The sequence below is a fragment of the Homarus americanus genome, unplaced genomic scaffold (assembly GCF_018991925.1).
Source record: "Homarus americanus isolate GMGI-L3 unplaced genomic scaffold, GMGI_Hamer_2.0 scaffold40248, whole genome shotgun sequence".
In the NCBI taxonomy this organism is placed as follows: domain Eukaryota; kingdom Metazoa; phylum Arthropoda; class Malacostraca; order Decapoda; family Nephropidae; genus Homarus; species Homarus americanus.
Genome location: NW_024712526.1, coordinates 2,517,342 through 2,537,265, shown reverse-complemented (window position 1 = coordinate 2,537,265; position 19,924 = coordinate 2,517,342). Strand labels below are relative to the sequence as shown.

The 19,924-nt window shown below is 42.1% G+C and overlaps 1 protein-coding gene across 4 annotated transcripts in view; it reads right to left on the bottom strand.

Moving 5' to 3' along the window:
• Positions 1 to 19,924, bottom strand: part of LOC121860822 (fatty-acid amide hydrolase 2-like) — a 72,202-nt gene that overhangs the window by 15,515 nt on the left and 36,763 nt on the right. For 3 of the 4 annotated variants that reach the window (XM_042358212.1, XM_042358227.1, XM_042358219.1), the window contains exons 9-11: positions 14,713 to 14,827; positions 4,726 to 4,827; positions 355 to 516 (exon numbers count right to left, since the gene is read on the bottom strand). In XM_042358212.1, coding sequence (XP_042214146.1) covers positions 355 to 516; positions 4,726 to 4,827; positions 14,713 to 14,827 — 379 coding nt within the window. The remainder of the gene's footprint in view (positions 1 to 354; positions 517 to 4,725; positions 4,828 to 14,712; positions 14,828 to 19,924) is intronic. The other variant, XM_042358225.1, reaches the window with a different exon arrangement.

Below are 19,924 nucleotides of genomic sequence, written 5' to 3'. Positions count from 1 at the left end.
ATCATCATCACTCCATCTGACTCATAATACCATCATCACCACTCCATCTGACTCATACTCACTTCCTGTTCATCATCATCATTTACTTGCAAGTATATCCTCCTCTCCCCCTTCTCTTTACCCTGTTCCTTTCCTGGTTCTCATTTCAACTTTTCTTCAAATCCTTCTCTTCCTTTCTCACCTCCCAATACTTCATCTCCTCCCTCTTGAGCATAATCCCTTTCTTCCTCTCCCCCCTCTTTTCTATCCTGCTATCTCTCCAGAATTCATCTCCTCTCCCCCCACAACTCCTCTCCTACCATAATGTCTCTCCTCCCTTTTCTTTACAATTACTCTTCAAGGAAATGTACTAACCATGAAGGACTTCTGCACAGTCTTCCAGTAATACGGTGATGTGACATCGCTTGGATTCTCTGGAGTAAACTTTTGAAATGTTGCAAAAAGGAGTATGGGGAATGTGTGGCGTCTTTGCCCACATGCCCATAGTAACCATTCCTTCAGCAGGTTGGCTTCATACTGAAAAGGTATAAATGAAAAATTATGCCTTGAGAGGAAATGTGACAACAGCTAAGTTTTGCAGGAGTATGGCTTAAGGAACAACAATTAAGGTGTCCATAAAAGAAAAGTTATGCCTGGAAGATAGTAGGTAGTAGGCAGCTACCAATCAGGGAGGTACAGTGGGGTATGCTATAACGAACGGATCCTACTACAAATATTCCTATAACGAACGATTTTACCTATAAAATTGAGAATGCTATAACGAACGCAACTCCTACAAAGAACGCGGAGGAATACGGGACTACTTCGTCTGGCGCATGAATATTGTTGTAGCGCGACCCACAACAAGAGCGTCAGGTGCCATCTTTGTCTCATTGTGTAGCCAGTGCACCACTGTTATTTGTATAAATATTTTGTCATACAAGTGTACAATTGTAACAATGAATCATCCAAACCGAGTGAGAAAGCTCATAACTCTTGAAACTAAGAAAGAAATCATAAAAAAACGTGAGAATGGAACAAGCATTGCGAAACTTAGTGATGAGTATGGGATGGCTAAATCGACTACTATATGTACGATTTTGAAGAATAAAGAGGAGTTGAAAACTGTGCAAGTGGCTAAGGGAATCTCTAGACTTAGCAAAGCAAGGTGTAATGTGATTGAGGAGACGGAAAATTTACTCTTAGTGTGGATAAAGGAGAAAGAAATGGCAGGTAATAGCATTAGTGAAGCTATAATTTGTGAGAAGGCCAGACAATTGTTTGAGGACCTTAAAGCCAAGACTCCCAGTGCAAGTGATAGTGATGTGCCAGTGTTTAAGGGTACCAAGGGGTGGTTTACTGGTTTCAGAAGGAGAAATAAAATACATAGTGTTGTGAGACATGGTGATGCTGCTAGAGCAGATAAGGAAGCAGCTAAGGAACACCATGACATTTTTTTTAATGTTATTAAAGAGGGAGGCTTTGTTTCTCAGCAGGTATTCAACTGTGATGAAACTGGACTTTTTGGGGAAAAAATGCCTTGCCGTACATACATTACCAAGGAGGAAACTTGTCCCTGGCCATAAGCCAATGAAAGACAGGCTTACCCTCCTTCTTTGTGCTAATGCTTCTGGTGACTGCAAAATAAAGCCACTCCTTGTGTACCACGCAGAAAACCCCAGAGCTTTCAAAAAAATTAGGAAGACCCGCCTTGGTGTTATGTGGCGGTCAAACCTAAAGGCTTGGGTGACCAGGAATTTATTCTCTGAGTGGGTGATTGAAGTCTTTGGACCCAGTGTTCGGGAATACCTCAGGGAGAATAGTCTTCCACTGAAAGCTTTGTTGGTGATGGACAATGCACCAGCCCACCCTCCTAATTTGATGGTTGAATTGCCAGAGGAGTTCAACTTCATCACTGTGCACTTCTTGCCACCCAACACAACACCTCTCATCCAGCCCATGGATCAATAGGTAATTTCTAACTTTAAGAAGCTGTACACAAAGGCACTGTTTAGAAAATGTTTTGCATCCACTTCTTCCAGTGATGTTAGTTTGAAGGAATTCTGGAAGAGTCACTTCAATATAGCAGATGCTGCTTATTAAATTACCTCAGCCTGGAAAGAGGTTACTGTGAGGTGTCTTTGTGCTGCTTGGAGCCCATTGTGGCCTGAATGTGTGCTTCAAAGAGACTTTGAAGGCTTCGAAGAGTTAGAAGTAGAGGCTGTTGTACATGAAATTGTGTCTCTGGGCAATTCCATGGGCCTGGAAGTGGATGATGATGATGTTGAGGAGTTGGTGGAAGAGCACAGTAAGGAACTGTCCACTGAGGAGCTGCTTGAGCTTCACAAAGAACAAAACGAGACACTGAAGCGGAGCTTAACTTCTGAGGAGTCAGGGGAGGAGGACAAGGAGGAAAGCCGCATCATTCCAGCCAAAGATCTCAAGGATGCGTTCTTTTGCTGGAGCAAACTGTCCAAACTTGCTGAGGATTATCATCCTGATATTGGTTCTGTGGAAAAGGCCATCAGTGTGTTTAATGACAATGTGATGAGGAACATAATGTGTTGTCTAATGGTAGACCCTGCTGCTATATGGCATCATTAAAATTGTGACCAAGTCCCAGGTTGCTGATCTGACTTTCTACCTCATTTACACACAATTGCAGGGTCTCAATTGTTTCTCTTACTTTGACAACACAACATACATGCTGTATATCGTTTCTCACACTTGATTTATTTTTTTCATTTTTGTATTTATTTATGGTTATTATTATTGTTATTATTATTATATTTTTATTTTTTATAATTTTTATTTATTTTTATTAAATTAATTATTACTATTATATTTTTGTCCCCCAGGCCTTGATGTGGGTCAGTGACCTGTGCCTGGGTGGGCTAATCCCATAAAAAAAAAAAAGAGGGCAGGCTACTGGCCCTCAGGTGAGTCACCATCACTGTCCACACTTATCAGGGCCTCCCTGACAAATCCCTCAAAGTCACCATCACTGTCTCTGTCTCTGTCACTATCACTGGGTTGGGCTGGCTGTGGTGGGTTGCGGGCAAAGAACTCGGTAATGCTTTGTTGATGGCTAGTGTTGATGTTGTCGTGATACACCTTGATGTAGGGCTCCATAATCTGCAACAACTGGGTAGTGAAGACTTCATACTGGTTATCGTCAGGGTCGTCGGAAAGGAGGAGCTTGAGTTTCTCAACACACTAGATGGCACCCCTTACATTACCATGCGATAACTTGCGTTCTTCTCGGGATGACGCACCGCCTGTCTCTTCACTGACGTCATCGTCTTGTAACATCTCGTCGGCAGTCACATGAGGATCCCTTATCACCACCATAATGTCGTCATTGGTGGTCTCGGAGAAGCCTGCAGCTGTAACACTCTGCGCAGCTTCTCAGGTTAGTTCCACTGCTACTGCAACAGTCTGAACCTCACCAGTCACAGATTGACTCTGCCTCCCACCTGGGATACCTTGCAACACATGTCTCCATGCATGACGAACAGTTGCTGCAGACAGCTGATCCCATGCCTCCACCAAGAAGTCCACAGCTTTCTTGACATTGAATTTCCTCCAAAAGTGTTTCACAAGAACTTCTTGCTCTGCCAACTGTTGTTCCTCGTCCTCTTCGCTCTTGCTATCGGTGTCACCCAGGTTACGCAACTCATCCTTGGTGTTGGTGCAGTCGTTCAGGAGCTTAAACTTCTTTGCAGAGAATGCAGCTTTCACACTGCAGATTAATTCTTGGTCCATGGGCTGTATTAATGATGAGGTGTTGGGAGGAAGGAAGACCACTTTTACGTTGGGGTGATGATCCAACAGTAGGGGCGAGTGTCCTGGTGCGTTGTCAAGCAGCAACAAAATCTTGAATGGAACATTCTGTTGCTCACAGAATTTCTTCACATCGGGAACGAAACAGTCATCAAACCAGGAGAGGGACAGAGTAGAGAACATCCACGCCTTACGTTCGGTCAGCCAATGGACATTTAGCTTGGTCATGTCCATGTTCTTGTAGGCGTGTTCACTGCAAAACCACCACTATGTTCAAGGTATTTGTGAGCTAAATTTTGTAGTTTCCAAGGACTTGTGGTTGAGGTAACATGGCAAGCACAGCGAGCCAACCATGCTGGTGTTTTTTTTTTTTTTTTTTTTTTTTTTCGAGGGGGGGGGTGTGGGGGGGCAGGATTTGTTTTAAATCTGACCAATATCATGGGCATTTAGAGGCCATTTGGAAGCCATGTGCACTGATATTAAGAGATATTCTGAGGTCAATAATAAATACTTTTTACTATAAAAAAAATGCCAGAGTACAATACTGCACAAAGGAAAAAGTATTGGAATTTTCTGATGAAAAGGAGGAAGGGGGGGTCTGATCTAGAGGACCCCCGGATTTGCCGGTTAATATGAAAGCTTTATATGTTTAACACCTTTATAAGTAGCCTACATGTTTTTAAAATCACACTCATACTGTGGGTGGAATTGAAAATTTTTGAGGTAACTGAACCTTAACTCTATTTCCCTTATAAGTTAACTTCACTATTGCATTTCATTCTCTTAAAGCTAGACTATATATGGGATGCCTATATCTGCCTATATACTGTACACTCTTTCCAACTCATTCACTGATAATTGTAACGCTTTATAATTGCTCTGCATGGTAGTATCATCTGGAAGCAGTAAATATATACCAATCACTCATAAATCATAAATTTATGGAAAGCAAGGTGCCAGTACCTGTCTGTTGGTCATATCAAACTTCACAGGTGGATGTCCACGAGACTCCTCATTCAACTTGGTGCGCCAAGGAATAATGGCATTGCTCATGTCTCCGGGCCACTAGAAAAGTGATAACTGATTAATCTATGCAATGAGTTAGATTTGTACACTTGAGTTTTTTATATATATTTATATAAATCCACGTGGTTTATGAGTTGACATATGATCATCACGTGAGTCAGCCACATAATTATAAGCTAAGGTCTTGGCTATAACCACCACTACACACAATCACTTCTCACACATACTCTTCAATTTTCTTATATTATATTTTCTTTATTTCTAAGCCACATTAGAGTATTGTAGTGTTAACGTTTTGATGTCTCGCACTCAGGATTGGTTGGGGAAGGGAAACTCTTAATGGTGGTTTTCTTATATAATTATATTATATACAAAACAATCTGGTGCTGGGAAGTTGCTGCGTGGTAGAGGAGTTACTGTGCCGGAGCTTTTTTAGAGGAGGTGTTGTGTGTTGCAGGGCTCAAGGTAGAATGGACTTCACGGCGAGGCTGGGAGCTTATATACACATCCACCGGAAGTTAGCATCACGTGTCGACCCCCAGCGAGTCTAGATGGCTAGGCTTATCAGAGAAACTTCGTCACAGGATCGGCTAATGATTTTTCCACAACTTTTGTGGTTTCATTACAAGTTAACAACATATGAGGCAGGTGGGCTACCTTGTAATTTATCAAAAAAAAAAAAAAAATATATTTTCTCTTCTAATATCATCACTTTATGGATTTTTCTTTACTCCACCATCACTTGGAAATACAATAATGTACATTTAGGAGCAATACTGTTTAAGGGTTTGTTTCCCCCAAAACTGTAAAATGAGCAAAAAGTATATCAACATGAACAGCACAGCTCTTCACCCGACTACAAGCTTACACGAGACTGAAGCTAAGGGAGATGCGAGAGGGAGCCCCGCTGCATTAACAAACAACCTAAATTTGAATGTTGCCCATTCAACAAATACGTACATTAATTGCATTTATTTTTGCGTGTACAGTATAAGTGAATTCACATTGTAGGACTACGCGTTGAAAAGAGGGCCCATCATCCGGACTTTAAATGGGGGAGGGGGGGGAAGACCACTACACATTAAGCAGCCATTCATAAGCCCCCTCTGACAACCCTAACACCACCCACACATTACACACACACACAACACCCTCCAACACCACACACACACACACACACACACCTCCAACACCACCCACACACACCCTCCAACACCACCCACACACACCCTCCAACACCACCCACACACACCCTCCAACACCACCCACACACACCCTCCAACACCACCCACACACACACCCTCCAACACCACCCACACACACCCTCCAACACCACCCACACACACCCTCCAACACCACCCACACACACCCTCCAACACCACCCACACACACCTCCACCACACCCACACACACACACCCTCCACCATCTCACACACACACACCCTCCCTCACACACACACCATCTCACACACACACACCCTCCAACACCACCACACCCTCCACCATCACACACACACCTCCACCATCACACACACACCCTCCAACACCACCCACACACCCTCTCCACCACCACCCACACACACCCAAACATTACACACACACACACCCTCCAATACCACCCACACATCCCAACATCACACACACACCCTCCAACACAGGAATGAACGGAGCAACACATCCAGAGTAAGGGCGATGACTGCTGTTGTGATGTGTTGCTGGTTTAGTGTTTTGTTTTATTATATTACTAGCAGAATAGCCGCCTTCTCTTTCGCTAGGTCACGGTAGGGCGCCACCCTCCGGGAGGCTCCACATTGTCTCACTGTAGTGCATTAGGGTAGACCACATTTTTGGTTTTGCCATTAGCAGCAAGTATGTACAGATTTTTGCCAGTTCCCACTCTGGAGCATCCAACATAGAACTGTCCATGAGAGAAGCAAGGAAACACCAGGTTTAGGGCAACCATCTTTAGGGACTGTCCCTGGCTTTTGTAGATGGTCATGGCAAAGTTCACTTTAACCGGGAACTGAAGTCGCTTGAACTCAAATGGCAGGTCAGTGGTGATGAGAGGTATCATTGGTATAAAAACGACCTCTCCTTTAGCTTTTCCTGTCAGTATTGTAACTTCCAGTAAATGTGGCATCAAGTTCTTCACCACCAGTCTTGTGCCATTGCAGAGGATTGGTGGTTCAAGATTTCTAAAGAGCATTATAGGAGTTCCAATCTTGAGAGTGAGGTGGTGAGGAGGCATTCCAGCGGGATCCAAAGAATTAAGGAATTCTGCAGGGTACTGGACTGCTTGGTCCTGGTCAATTACTGTATCAACAGATTTGAATGAGGTCTCACTGCCTGGAAGCTGTCTGAGTAGAGTCATGTTAATTTCAGCCACTGTTTCATTCTTTGGTGCCAGAATTGCACGTTCACGCAGCCACTTGTGATCCTTGTAGTGGTGGATAATGTTTGGGTAGACCATGGTAGTGAGCTCAGTTGAGGACTTTACAACATTTCCACATCCTTGAGGAATGATTATTTGTCCTTCTGAATCAACAGGGAAAGTTCCATTCCCAATCTGTAGTAGGTTTGCAAACCATCCAGCATCCTGATCTCCTTGTAGCTGTACTCTCATGTTTGTGGATAGGGTAAGTGTCTGAACACTTCTCCAAAGGTATGATGCCTTGAGGCACGCATTCAGTTCATCAGCTGCAGTGCTTCGAGGAAAGACAGGTCGGGTCTGGCAAAAGTCTCCAGCAATGACCATTGTAATGCCACCCATGAGCTGGTCATTTTCTCATATGTCTTGCAAGGTATTGTCCAATGCTTCAAACGCTAACTTGTGAGACATAGTGCATTCATCCCAGACTATGAGGCTGCATTTTTCTAAGAGTTTTGCCTTTGCCGATCCTTTTTTGATGTTGCACACTGGATTCTCATTGTGAGCGAGGTTGAGAGACAGTTTAAAAGTTGAGTGTGCAGTATGTCCTCCTTCTAGTAGTGTTGCAGCAATGCCTGAGGATGCCACAGCAATTTTCCCCTGATGACGTACTTTGGCCAACAAAAGGTTGATCAGGAATGTGTTTCCTGTCCCGCCAGGTGCATCAAGAAAGATCGTACCTCCCTGCTCCGCTTGTGTCGCTTGCAAGATCTATTCATAAGCATTTGCTTGATTAGGCACCAGGTGGGGCTCAACTGAGTAGTCGGTCTCTCTGAGCAACTCTCTGTTTGCAACTACTGGTTCTTCTCGGTTTAGGGAAGGCAATCCAAAATCAGTCAGGTTTTTTCTGCATAGCTCCATCACTTTGTCTTCCAGCATGATCAGAGCCCTGTTGAACATGTTATCCATGAACTCAATCTCTTGACCAGGATGTTCTCTTCTTGCTTGATGAAGCAGATCCTCTGAAAGACTTTCTTGGTGATTTTTCCAGAGCTGGCTTGGGTTGGAAAGTCCACAAGTAGCAATCATGATGGCAAACAGGTTCCTCATTCTCATTGGCGATTGAGTAGCTGCTGCCTCTTCTAATGTGTCATTCCAGTGACCATCATCTTCCAGTAGGCCAAGGAGATTGCACGCTTCCTGATAGGTTCTGCAGACTTGTCCATTCACTGTCTTGAGTGCTGCATATGATGTTGGGCCACAGTATGGTGCAAAAGTAGTCTCAAACAATAGCATTCAAAGTTGTTGGGGTGAACCGTGTAGACACGTCCCAAAGCATTGCCTGACTTTATCCCTGGATATCCTTCAACATCAGATCCTTGAGCTCTTCTCTGGAACTTTTTCATTGAAGCCTGCATATGTAGAACTTGGGTTCGTCAACATACAGGAGTATTTGAGCAAACTCCTCTTCCTGTGAAAGCTTAAAGAATGCAGTGAGTCGTATCAGCAGGATTTGCCATTTGATTTTGGAGAGACTCTTCTGTGAAGTATACTCTTTGTCCATTTTCCAGGTGAACAGCCAGACGAACTACTGTTGGACATCGTTCGTGTATGGGAAAACTAAAAATTCTCCATAGGGCTTCATTGCTGCATATATAAAGGCCCTGCTGAAACTGTGTCACCGCATCATGATTCCCATCCTTTTCCAATACAAAGATCGCTTGGTCAGAGCCTTTGTTGACGTATTTGCAAACATACTTGATGGACTTGACTGAATTGCAGAACTCCACATTGATGTGCGCAGTGAATGATTTACTCAGCAGAAAGGTCACTCCTTGCACTACCACCAAGACTGGGAGGTATGGGACTGACTAATCCAGTAGAGCTTGTTGCTACAGAACATCAGAACTCAGTCAAGTGAACTAAACAAGATTCGACGGTCCATTATGACAACAGCAGCACACCCAAAGTGATAAACTGCAACAACTTTTGCAGCAATTGTCGGAGAACTTGAAAAAAAAAAGTAGCCATAGCGCAGGAGGTGGGCACCTCAAACTGGCTAACAACGTTACTGATAAGGGCAAACGACTTCATCCTTAATAAACAAGAATTCACAGATAAAATTGCTCTAAGGTACAGTAGGCCAGTAGAAGGTTTGCCCTCCCAATGCGTGTGTGGCTCATCTTATGACATTGACCACGCCATGGTGTGCAAGAAAGGGGGCTTCGTATGCATGAGGCAAGGCGAAGTAAGGGATCTCACAGCAAATTTACTGAAGGAAATCTGCCACGACGTCATGGTGGAACCACCCTTCCTTCCATTGGACGGTGAGAACCTCTGTCACAGGACTTCAAACACATCCGACGAAGCCTGTGTGGACGTCAGTGCTCGAAGATTCTGGACGCGGGGACAGCGAGACTTCTTTGACAAAAAGATTTTTTTATCCCATGGTCACATGTCACCGCCAACTAGCTCTCGATGCTGCACACAGGAGGAACGAGAATGACAAGATCAAGGTATATGGGGAGATAATTCGGAATGCTGATCAAGGCAGCTTCATTCCTCTGGTGTTCACAACCTCTGGTGAGATGGGACCAAGTGCAAGATGCTTCTACGCCAGACTCGCGGAGGTGTTATCCAAAGGAAGCAGCAGCCCAGAAGTTACGTTACAGCCTGGTTGAGATGTTGACTGTCCTTCTCTCTGATTAGCACAGCTCGGACTTACATTGATTTATTATAGTATTATTTTACCTTTTTAGTATTGCATGTACAGAAGCTAAAACAGCTATCTGTACAGGTGGGGCTCGATATGCTTCAAAATTTTACATGTGACTAGTGACATCTCAGGGGGGTTGGTATGCCTGTCCTCACCCACCATCATTCAGTACTCATCACAGGAGGTGTGTTGCCATAAGGGAATAATTTATCAGTTATATATGTGATTATTGTCTCACAGTATAGGGAGACAATTGTTTCCGCTCCTGATAAATGGCTTTCGTAGTACAGTAATGTACCATACATGGGCTATGGTTGCATTGCATGATTCGTTTTGACGCTTTATTGCCATCTAATAATCGACTCATGGGACCGAGTTCATTGATTATGAACCTGGTTCACAAGACGCTCCATTGCCAGTTATGAACCATATCAGAGCCAACATGTGACGATTTATGTTTCTCATGCCATTCGTCATGGAAACCTCACAGGAAAGGCAGGAGCCATTGTCCCCCTTTACAATGAGGGTTACAGCATTTCTGAAATTGCCTAACAGGTCGGTGTCCACCAGAATACCGCCTCTCTATGGATCAGGGAATAACGTGAGACTGGGGCTACAACTGATCGGCAACGGAGAGGGCTGCCAACGCAACACTACCCCGGAGGAGGACCAGGTTGATTGGTTTTATATGTAATCGTGCCGTAATGTAGGGTAAATACATTTGTGGTAAACAAAGGTATAAAACAATAAAAAAAATTTCCAGGACTAATATCTATTAGTAGGGCCTACATTTATTTGTGGTGTGTCACTTAACCAGGCCATAGCAGCTGCTATTGATGATGACCCGTTCACAACCGCTGCGAGCATACGCGATGACCTGACCCTGCAATGCAGCACTCTGACATCCCCAGATCTCAACCCCATCAAGCATGTTTGGGCAACCGTGATAAAATACATGCCGGATACGGGACGTCACCTGACCCGCGTGGGAGCATCTAAGAAGACGTGAGGGATGCGATCTAATATCCTCGCTGGTGGCATCCATGCCTAGCAGGTTTAATGCTGTCATAGCGGCAGGAGGTGCTTACAAAAAATACAAACCAAATAAAAAAGATAACCAATTTATGTGTTCACTTCCTATATTTGGGTATTCATGCAAAATGACATAATTGTAGCACACATTTCTGACACCATATCAGATGCTTATCAATATGAGGAGAGATAATATACCGTTACAGAACAATTCTGTTTAGAGGGAGTGGTAACCAATTGTTGGAAAATATAGGCCACTCCCGAAATGGAAGGTCAAGCTTTCACAGGTTCTGTAAAGTAGTACACTTACGTTACATATTTTTTGTTGTTTAACTGCGAAGTTAAAATATATCAGTGCGAGTGACTTCATTGGGCTATTTACAATATCATGAACATGATTCATGCCCAGTACTTGCCAACAGTGAGTAACAGAGATGTGACCAATCGCCCAAGCGGCTAACGAGCCGATCATTTGGTGAAGAGGATAAAAGAAATAGAAAAGTAACAGACGCGACAGATCGCCCAAACGGCTAACGAGCCGATCCGTGGTGAAGAGGATAAAATTAAAAGTAAGATTAACAAATACGACAGAAAATATCACAATAAATCAATATATAGCATACACATTAATACAGGGCTACCAACCTCCAGCCCGAGCAGCCCTCATATGCCAATATTTATCGTCCATGGTCTCATATTGTTTCCCACAAAGCATGCACAGATAGTTGTTTTAGCTACTGAACATTTAAAGAAGTATTTATAGTTACACAGTAATTATAAATAGACCACGAGCAAAAAAATCCATCATTACCCAAGTGGTTGGTCTTCCCAACCACGCACCAACCATGTGACAATGCAGCTAAACATGCTGCAACCTTTCATAATGCCGGGAACCCTTGTCCCCAGAAAAGTTTTGAGTGATCTTCTCGCCATTTTCTCAGATTTTACGGTAATTGCGCATTATTTCATAATCGACATTTGCTCCCAGACCCAGAAATAAAAATCTGGACAGATTTTCCCAATTTTTTATTTTATTTTATATATATATTTTTTTTTCTAATTTTCAGAAATTGCTAAGGATTTTCAACTTTGGAATTTCTTTCCAAATCTAAAATTTAGGGACTTTTCAAGAAAAAATCCAAGCAAATTTCAATTCCAGCTATTGGAGAGTTCCGGGTTTGATATTTTCCGGCTAACAGATATTACTGTACAGTAGCACTTCGATAAATCGGACTAATTGGGGCAGACCCCAGTCCGAAAAATGTGAGTTAAAAAAAAAAGCGAATATATGGGAGCATGGGGGTGGAGGATAACACTGCTTATCTGACCTGTTTGGAGAAAATCAGTTGTTGTTATGTTATTACTGCTCTTCAACAACTAAGGCCTTAAAGTGTATAAGAAGGTATTAAAAGAATATAACATCAACAACAACAACAAAATGTGAAACAGAACTCATTGGGTTGAAAAGCAGTCTTGTTGTCAACAACTGTTTTCATCAAGATAATTGTTATTCACTGTAAAGTGTTATATGTAAGTAACCACAAAATTTGTCTTATGAACAAAGAGAAAACTGTATACTGTACAGTACTATAAAGATAAAAATAAGAACAAATAAGTGTGGGAGTATATATTATGTGGAAGATAAATGTTTATCTGGGAGCAACTGGCAGGGGGGAGGGAGGGTAGGGTGGCTCCCTCCCCCTCACTCCCACAAGATTCCTTTAATACTTCTTTATGCAATTCCACCACAATTCTCAAATAATTTAGGATCATTTGGTGCCAAGTTGATAAAATATTATCCCAAAAGAATCAGTTTTCTTGAAAAAAGAATGCCACACTGAACACCATGAGTCATTTCATACTCATTTGTTTACAAAGAGAAAACAGCTAATTGGCTTACCACAATGTCCGTCTTCAACACTTTGTAAATTAGTTCAGTACAGTTGTGTATTTATCACCACTTAATAAATACTATTGTAGTGTATTCCTCATCACTTTATAAGTACAGTATAGCCTGGGTTTGAGCGGTTTTTGTTTATGCGTTTGGTCATTTACGCGGCACCTTGCCAGAATGAAATGTTTTAATTATGCGGTAAATTTCATCATTTACGCGGGTGAAGTATAATTTGTTTATTTACTGGATATATATATATATATATATATATATATATATATATATATATATATATATATATATATATATATATATATATATATATATATATATATATATATATATATATATATATATTATATATATATATATGTTTTTAGATCATAAAATATATAATTTACATTGCTGGAATCCTTACAAGACGGGGATCATTTTAAATATAAACATCCTAAAATTTACATTAGACATACAAATTTTAGATGTAATTTAAGAATTTTATGAAAAGGAGCAAAAAAAATTTTCTTTTGTGCAAAATATATGATGTTTACATTCAAAATATTCCCTGTCTTGCAAGGAATCCAGCAATGTCAATTATATTATCCTAACTTTAGTCTGAGGTATTATTTATTACTAAAAATGTAAATATACTGTTTTTCCCCAAACATTTCTCTGGTAGGGAGGGAAGGTGGGGGGTAGGGTAGGTAGGTAGGGAGGGAGGGAGGGATGGAGGGACCCAGCGAGCGTGGGAAGGGGGGGGGGGAGGAGTTGAGTCCATTATTTGAATGGACATTAACCGGCGACTGTATTTCTCTTAAATATTAATTATGTGTGCATACCATCATAAAATTAAGATGTTATTTTTACTACAACGTACGTATTGTGTCTGAAAAAGTGTAGTTTGGGGGTCGGCCCAGTCTCTATTTCAATTAATCCCCTATGTTCTGTTATTTCGTTTACGCGTTTCTCGTTTTACGCGGACCTCCACGGATTCAATTGACTGCGTAAATCCAGACTATACTGTAATATTGTAGTGTGAAGTATTATGCATCTGCACATACCCTGGTTTATTCATTAATCATTTGTCCACGTGAACACCCACTAAAAAATTATTCGGCACCCTTACGGCATGATACAATATGACAAAGGTGCCGAATGCCTTTTTAGTGAGTGTTCAAGTTGCTAAACTGAGTCATCATAGACAGTAACACTCAAAGGCAGTAAATTATGTTTTAAGAAGGTATCTTCACATCAAATACTATACAGTGTGTTACGGTGACCCCTGTTGTAAGCTAGTCTGCAGAAAGCTCTCACCCTCAAAATATTCTCCAGAGACCTCAATGCAGCGCTGAATCCGCTCTTCCCACTTCTGGAAGTAGATCTGGAAGTCCTCGTTGGTGAGGCTGAAGAGCACCTTCTGCGATTTTTCCTGGACCTTCATTCTGTCCATGAACTTCTTCCCCTAGAGGATCAACTTGAGCTTCAGAAACAGCCAGAACTTACAGGGGGCCTGATCTGGAGAGTAGGAAGGGTGGGGGTCCACCGGGATGCTGTGCTTCACCAGAAAATCATTCACAGAGAGGAGAGAGTGTGCGCAGGTGCATTGTTCTGGTGAAGCAGCCAACTGCCGGTCATCAATCGGAATCCGGTTAACATTTCCATATGAGAGGTCCAACAGCTTGAAAATCTCATGGATGGTCACCTTATGGTCTTCATGGACAAGCTGGTCATTTTTCTGGACATTTTCATCATTTCCCTCAGTGGAAGGCCGTATGAAGCCAGTCCGGGAACTTTTGGATCACACCTCGTACAGTATATGCTTACTTACAATAATACCTAAAGCTTCATTTCCTCTACACTAAAATCATACAGTCAGATGCATAAGTTCCTGCCAATTCTCTTATGCACTCCATTTACCTTTGCTGTGGGTATACTATAGGTAGCGTGGAGATGGTGGACAGCCTTATGGAGAATGTTCCGGAGCTCAGATGTTGTAGGGGAAATGAGAGGGGATCCCACGTCTTCTGCCCACCTGAAAAGAGTCAAGCAGTTTATAGGGTATTGAACACATGATGAACATATTGCCTACTTAATATTAAAAAAAAAAAAAAGAAATTAATGTGGATATCCCATTAATGAACAAGGGAAAGAGTCAGTAAACTGGCATACCTCTCTTAGTAGATTTCTTTATTATCGTGGTAGGAGAATGTGAGGGTTGGATTTAAGACCCAACTTGAGGGGATCAAGGCACATGTTCATTAAGTGATTAATTCAGTGAAACTCTGATTCGCATGATTTTCTAAGCACCAAAATGTCATGGTTGAGATCCTACCCATGAGCTACCATTGGACCTTTTCCAGGGAGAAAAAACCACCATCAGTTAATTCAAGTGCAAAGTAGGACAAAATCCCCCATTTTTCTTTAATATACATATACAGTTGTACCCCGATTTACGCGGTCAATTGAACCCACAGGGTACCGCGTTAAGTGAAATCCGCGTAAATGGAACAACAGAACATATGGGATTAATTCCAATAGAGACTGGCCCGACCCCCAAACTCCACTTTTTGACGACACACAACTATGTTGTAGCAAAAATTTTATCTTAACTTTATGATGGTATGAACAAACAAGTAATATAGAAGAGGTTAGGTTAGGAAAAATAAAGGTTAAGTTAGGAAAAATAAAGGTTAGGTTAGGAAAACTAAAAGTTAGGTGTAACACTTATGTTAGTAGAAGACACACACTGCGCAACCTTACAGCGCGGCTTGCCCAGGCGGAGGGAGGCGGGAGGGAGGGAGGAGGAGGGAGAGGCGAGGCGAGGCAGGCGGGAGCAGCGGGTCGCGGGTGGGGTGAATCTAAAAATAGCGTCTCGAGCCGGACACTCTGCACGTATATGGGTAGATGAACCGTGTTAAGTGAAAGTTCGGTTGTGGCGAGGCACCGCATATGAGAAATCGCGTTAAGTGAAACCGCGTAAAGCGGGGTACAACTGTATGAATATTTTATTGTTTTTATTTCTTTTGTTATTATATATTACAACTTCCATACCACTTTCTTATTTTCTTGTTTATGATTCCTGTCTTTTCTGTTCCTCTTTTTTTGTTTCATATAACCTTTAATTTCCTTAGTTATATTACAGTGGTCCCTCGGTTAACGAGCACAATTCGTTCCAGAAGGTTGCTCGTTAACCGAAAAACTCATTAACCGAAACCATTGTGTCAATGGGTTTTTGGGTAACTGGTTCCAGCTCACTGAAAATTGTCTAAAATCAACAAAAAAGGTAGTAAAGTACACTTACTTTGAGGTGTGTATGTAGAAGGCTCCTGGATGATGATGATGGAAATTAGAATGGGGGTGGAGGAGAAGGGAGAAAAGAAGGCATTGTGGTGGAAGAGAAGTCACCCCATGGTGCCATTTCACCCATAAAATTTTAGTTCTCTTGGTGTAATTCAAGATTATTTTCTTTAAATCAACACTGCACTGCACTATATATTGTCAATATGTAAAATAAATTTCAAAATGACCAATAATTTGCTTGGAAACACGGAAAAAAGCGTTTAGTTGAAGAGAGTCTCAAGCAAGATGTTACCTCCACTGAAAAGACACAGAGACTGACGCCTGTTTGGTGTGTTGACAGGCTATTTGGCGTGCATAAAACTAGTTTCCTGTACTTCAATTATGTTCAATAATTGTCAAAATGACTAAAAACTTTAATAATAAACTTTTAAAATTATTGAATAGTATAAACTTCTTAATATTTACTAAAATAGTAAGGAATTTAAGCCCTAGAACAAATTACTGTATTGACGGACTAATACTACAGCTGGTGGACCGCCAAATGCAAGCGAAAACATGTGGAGGGTCGCTCATTAAAAACTCGTTAATCGGGGGATTGCTTGTTAACCGAAGTTAAGAATCTTATGAAAGGTAAATCGTTAACCGAAATCTCGTTAACCGAGGCGCTCGTTAACCGAGGGATCACTGTATATTATATACAGTAATATATTAGGACTTTATTTCGGTATGCTTATTTCTTTATCTTCTATATTTAACTTTTCTATTTATTGTTTATTTCTTTCAATGTCATTTGTTTCTTATATTTTCCTCTTATTTCTTTCAATATTTATCAGTGCATAGTTATATTCTATTCAATGGATTAGCCTGGGAAAACCATATCATTCTTTAACATCTCTTGGTCTAAATATACTTACATGACCTTAGAGCCAGCCAGGCGAGGGTACAGGGAGAGGATGTTTTTGAAGAGTCCAAGTGGTGTAAAATTTAAATTAAAGGGAGAGGACTTACTTATCGTCGGGTGTATCTACAGATCTCCAAACTCTGGCCCACTAAATCAAAGAAACTTAAGAGCCTTAATAGATAATGAGGCAATGCTCAACCCCAGCAACCTCCTTATCATGGGGGACTTTAACTATGGCGACATCGACTGGAAAAACAAGTTCACCCCAAATGACTTGAATAACCCTGCTACTCTTTTTGTAAAAACTGAGAGATAATTTTCTGTTCCAACATGTTAGAGACCCGACACATTACAGAGGGGAGCAAACACCCAAGCCACTAGACCTCATCATAACAAACGAGGAGGGTATGGTGGCCAAACTGGAACATCTTGCCCCAGTTGGCACCAGTCACCATATAGTGTTGTCATTCAGATTAAAATGTTACCTAGTTCAGGATAAGGCCTGGCCAAGGTGCAAATATTAAAAGGGAAATTACAAAGGGATGAGGGAAGAGATGAAGGGTATCAACTGGCCTGACTCATTACGGCACAAGAACGTAGACACTACGCTGAATATCATAACTAGTAAAGTGGCCCATTTGATCGATAAATATATACCCAAGACCAAACCCAGTGCCTCTAGTAATACGAGGGGATCCCTAGACATGAACCATATGGCGGTCGACAAAGTTAAGAAGAAAACCCAGAAATTCAAGACGTGAGTTGGGTCAAACGATGAGCAGGACAGGAGGATGTATGCAAGAGCCAGAAACCAAGCAAAGATAGAGTGTAGAAGGGCTGAAAAGGAGTTCCAGAGGCTGGTTGCAAGCGAGGTCAAGTCAAACCCAAAGACGTTTTACCGCTATGCAAAGTCAAAATTAAAAATGCGAGTAGGGGTATCAGACCTGAGGCTTGAAGATGGTAGTTACGCAGATTCTGACCAGGATAAAGCTGAGGCATTGAACAGTTTCTTTTCCTCGGTGTTCACAAGAGAGGATGCGTTTGAGGACAGATGGTTCGACACAGCACTGACCCACATTGTGTTCACAGAAGAGGGTACTGTATTAGAAATAAAGTGTCAAAGCTAAAGGTTCATAAGAGTCCCGGTCCTGACATGGTGCATACTAGAGTGCTAAGAGAGTTATGCAACGAGCTTGCTGAGCCCCTGAAGACCCTGTTTTGTAAATGTCTGGATGAACAAAAGTCCCCAGTGAATAGAAAGTAGCTTTTGTGAGTCCTATCTTTAAGAAGGGTGATCGTCACTCCACGAACAACTATAGACCGGTGAGCCTGACCAGCATAATATGTAAAGTACTCGAGAGTATTATTAGAGATGCTGCAATGGAACATCTACTATGGAACAACACGGTTTTATGCTGGGGCGCTCCTGCTTAACACAATTGCTCAAGGTATTGTATATTTGGACCCATATTCTGGAATGGGGTGGTAATATTGACAATATTTACCTAGATTTTGCCAAGGCTTTCGACAGTGTACCCCACGAAAGGCTGAAAATCAAACTGGAAGGGTACGGAATTCGGGGAAATGTCCTAGCATGGATAGAAGACTTTCTACATGACCGCAAGCAGTGTGTGGTGATTAATGGCATAAAATCATCATCCGTACCTGTCACAAGCGGGGTATCACAGGGCAGTGTATTGGGTCCGCTGTTGTTTCATAAATGACATGCCTGACATTGTACACTCCTCCATACAAATGTTTGCTGATGACGCCAAGTTATTTCGGGAAATCAAGAACCAAACGGACTGTGAAGAGCTGCAGAAGGACCTCTGTGGGCCCCAAGAATGGTCGAAGAAATGGCTGCTGAGATTCAATGTCACGAAGTGTAAGAGGATGCACCTGCGGCGTACCAACGGTAAGGAGGCGTATCATATATCCCAACGGGATGAAGAAACTGCACTATTTGAGACTGAATGTGAGTAGGACCTAGGTGTGTATGTTGACAATGAGCTGAAGTTCTCGGGCCAATGAGAGAAGAAGGTAAATCAGGCAAATAAATTATTGGGTCTTATAAGAAGGTAGTTCAGATATCTAGACGGTCCGTCCCTCATAACGATCTTCAAGAGTGAAGTGCTTCCCCATCTGGAGTATTGTCACCCCGTCTGGTCCCCGAGATATGCTAGGGATTGTCAGTTGGTTGAAAATGTTCAAAGGAGGGCCACCAGACTGGTGTCTGCACTTCAGCACCTCAACTACCCTGAGAGATTGGAGCGCCTGAACTTGCCTAGCTTATACTACAGACGGGCAAGGGGTGACCTAATTGAGGTGTATAAGCATCTCAAGGGGAACTACTCAGTCGAGTGTCCTTACTTGGAGCTGGCGGACGCTCGCCACACAAGGGGTCACAGCTCAAGATTGAAGAAGCCATAAGTCCAGAAAACTGTGAGGGCAAACTTTTTTGGAGTGAGAGTTGTGAACTCTTGGAACAATCTACCAGAAAGTGTTGTGACAGCACTGGGTGTGAGCTCTTTCAAGACAAGATTTGACCAACACTGGAGCGGGTTCAGGTACATTCAGGAGCCGGTGCATGCCCAGTATTTGCCAACAGTGAGTAACAGAGATGTGATCGATCGCCCAAGCGGTTAACGATCCGATCAGTGGTGAAGAGGATAAAAGTAAAAGTAACGGTAGACTGCCACCACGCAGGTTTTTATTAGAATATAACTGATATCATTAAAAATGTTAGATAGCGTGGTAGATGAGCTTTTAGGCACGTGGGTTACAGTGTTTATTTTCTGAGAGAACAATTATAAGAAGGGAAGGAGCGGTGATACCCACAATTGACTAATTCAATATTTATTAAAAATCAAATGTGAATAGTTTGACAAGTTGAACCTTTATCCACAACAAAAGTAGGTTCAATCACTG